Consider the following 2,733-nt stretch of genomic DNA (forward strand, 5'->3'; position numbering starts at 1 on the left):
TTTTAACTTAATGCACGGCTTCATGTGGTTGGAATGATAAGAATCAAAAAGCGTTATTGCAATTCCATCAATATAAAAAGATAAGAACACCTTTCAACTTAGGACATATACCTAAACAATATGTCCATTTTATAAGCACATAGATTTATCATTACGTAAGCATTCCCCAAATAAAATAATTAGCCCAATCGCGTCTGTCAGACTGGAAGCTGAGCTCAGCTTTTATCCAAACTTAATTTCCCTATCGCCACGTGTCCTTTTCCTCTCCAAAAAGCTAACTGACCGTTTCCTAGAAATCAATTATATGCAAATTCAATAAAGTTGCATTTTCATTAAAAAAAAAATTAAAATTTTCATAAAAATTTATACATAATTATATATCTAATATCTGAAATTATTATTTTAATTAAATATTATGGGTCATATTTCATTAACTTTCGTCGGATGCAAATTTCATATTTTATAAGCATGTTCCTGCAAAAACACCGAACCAGTGCTTATCTCCCAAAACCGGACCCCAACACGTGGCGACTCGCCAAGCGTTCAAGAAACTGTGTTTCGTACGTCATCCTGTCTATCTTGTGCCCCCCAATCTCTATAAAAATCCTCCCTCCGCGCCGGTGCTCCAATCCCCCAAAACTAACAAAATTTACAGAGATCGACTAATTCGAGAATGGCGGAGCTATCGGAGTCAGATGTGATGTGGCCGGAAAACGAGAACGCGAGCCACCGGACCGCCATCAAGCGGTCCGTTGAACCGGACAACCGCCGCCGCTCAGGAATCTCACGGCGAAGAGAAAGAACAGAGCCGGTGAGCATACCCCCGGCGGTGGCCCGGCGACCGTTTGAGGAATCGGAATCGGAATCGGAGACGGAAGAAATGGTTCCGCCCCACGTTCTGGTGTCCCGCAGATGGAGCTCAGCCTCGGTTGCTTTCTCGCTGTCTTCCGGCCCCGGCCGCGCCCTCAAGGGCCGCGATCTCAGACACGTGCGCAACTCCGTGCTCCGGATGACCGGCTTCCTTGAGAGCTGAGTGGATTCCTTTAGGTCATGGGATGAACCTGCAGGACACTGCACCGGCATTTCTAAGAGTACAAGTTATTGAACGTTTTTTGTTTGTTTGGTAATGCAATAAGATATTTGCAGTAAAAGGTTATAAGTGTAATTAGTACAGCCAAACAGTTTTGTTTGAGTGCACGTCTGTAATTTCAGAAATAAGAAAATTGTTTGAATTTACATAAATACCACTCAATTCTTATGTATTTACATATTTAATATTTATAGACTTTATTTTTTATATTAATACCTCTCAAATCTTTCATAGTTGAGTATTGGAGATGAAATTTGACAATATATTTTGAGCTTAAATTACAGTTTTATCCAACCATCGACTCCTATGCAGAGACTAACTACTTATTGTAAATAATATTATCTTTGATGTTTAAAATAGAAATCCAACGTTCAAATATTTGAACAAGGAAGGAATTGTGGTTGTTAGATCACTCAATGTTGCAAGCAATTAAATAAGCATAATAAAGCTTATCTCAAAATATTAACTTATACTATGAATTTTATGTGATGACATGGAACAATGTTTTTTTTAGAAAAGGAGAACCATCTTGCATCAATATATGAAGTTTGTTCAAAAATCAATAAGGTGATTGGATGTATCAATAATAGGAGTTGATTAGGTGGAAGAGATCAAATAATTAGGAGTATGATAACCAAGGAGATATGATAGAGAGGAGTTAGCTAAATAAAAGTGACAAGATGGTTGGTTTAATGGTTGAATGAATGAGGTTGGAGAAGTGGAGCTCATCATTGGAGGAGGTCAATTATGTAAGAGGTAAGGACTCAAACTCTTAGTTTGTTATAAACAAAAGATAGACTCTACCATAATATACCTTAGTTGTGTTAAAAATTCTTTTCCTTAAGTGTAAAGCCCTAGTGTCCTAACAAATTAAGGCCCACCATCTCCTCATTGAACATACTTCTAAGTAAATATTATAGGTTTTTGAGCCACTTAAGCTCAATTTCAACATGATTAAACTCATAAAATGGGCTAACTGGCCGAATTAATAATCTTAAATTTGACACTAGCTTGAGACCCTAACCCTAATTAAATCTAAAATCTCACATACCATGAGATCACTCCATATGACTTATATTAGAATAGATTTACATCTTGCTCTTCCAAAAAAATTAAGATAACCTTTTGCAAATCTAACCTCGCCAAGTTGAACCTAACATTTAGGTCTTAAGTAGACCATGATCAAATGTTTGATAAACTTTGCTTAATATATAATTTTGAACCTACTTTGAACCCTCAAACATCTTAAAAAGGCTAGCTAGTTTATATATACACTTTTTAAAGTCAATCAAGCTTACAAGTACCATCCAATGGATGAACCGTTAATAAATTTAACGAGTTAACCCCTAGAATTAAGCTTAACCTAAGGCCACCCTCCCATATCTTGGACTTAAGGATAAGTACTCTACCTAGCCTATAGATCTTTAGTACACATATTTTGTCATGCTAACCAAACCCAAACCATAGGCGAACTAGAGAATAAGTTCAAGATAGTATCATAGGCTAACTTTAGTAATGATACTAAGATATAACCAATAGGCTAATTTTATTATATAGTTTTTTTGGTGCCTAATGTTTCTATTGAGCATTACGATATAACCAAACTAAGAAAAACTAAGCTACCTAGGTCATAACATCCCTAT

At 36.4% G+C, this 2,733-nt stretch overlaps 1 protein-coding gene across 1 annotated transcript; it reads left to right on the plus strand.

The window, feature by feature from the left end:
* Positions 1-617: 617 nt before the first annotated feature.
* Positions 618-1,242, plus strand: LOC110038562. The gene has a single exon (XM_020743439.1). It carries the CDS (start codon positions 674-676, stop codon positions 1,031-1,033), a length of 360 nt encoding a protein of 119 aa, XP_020599098.1. The 5' UTR covers positions 618-673; the 3' UTR covers positions 1,034-1,242.
* The last annotated feature ends 1,491 nt before the right edge of the window (positions 1,243-2,733 follow it).

The sequence above is a fragment of the Phalaenopsis equestris genome, unplaced genomic scaffold (assembly GCF_001263595.1).
Source record: "Phalaenopsis equestris unplaced genomic scaffold, ASM126359v1 Scaffold233100, whole genome shotgun sequence".
Classification (NCBI taxonomy): domain Eukaryota; kingdom Viridiplantae; phylum Streptophyta; class Magnoliopsida; order Asparagales; family Orchidaceae; genus Phalaenopsis; species Phalaenopsis equestris.

Excerpts from the sequence above, each read along its gene's own strand:
- LOC110038562 (XM_020743439.1), top strand. The coding sequence starts at position 674 with ATGGCGGAGCTATCGGAGTCAGATGTGATGTGGCCGGAAAACGAGAAC.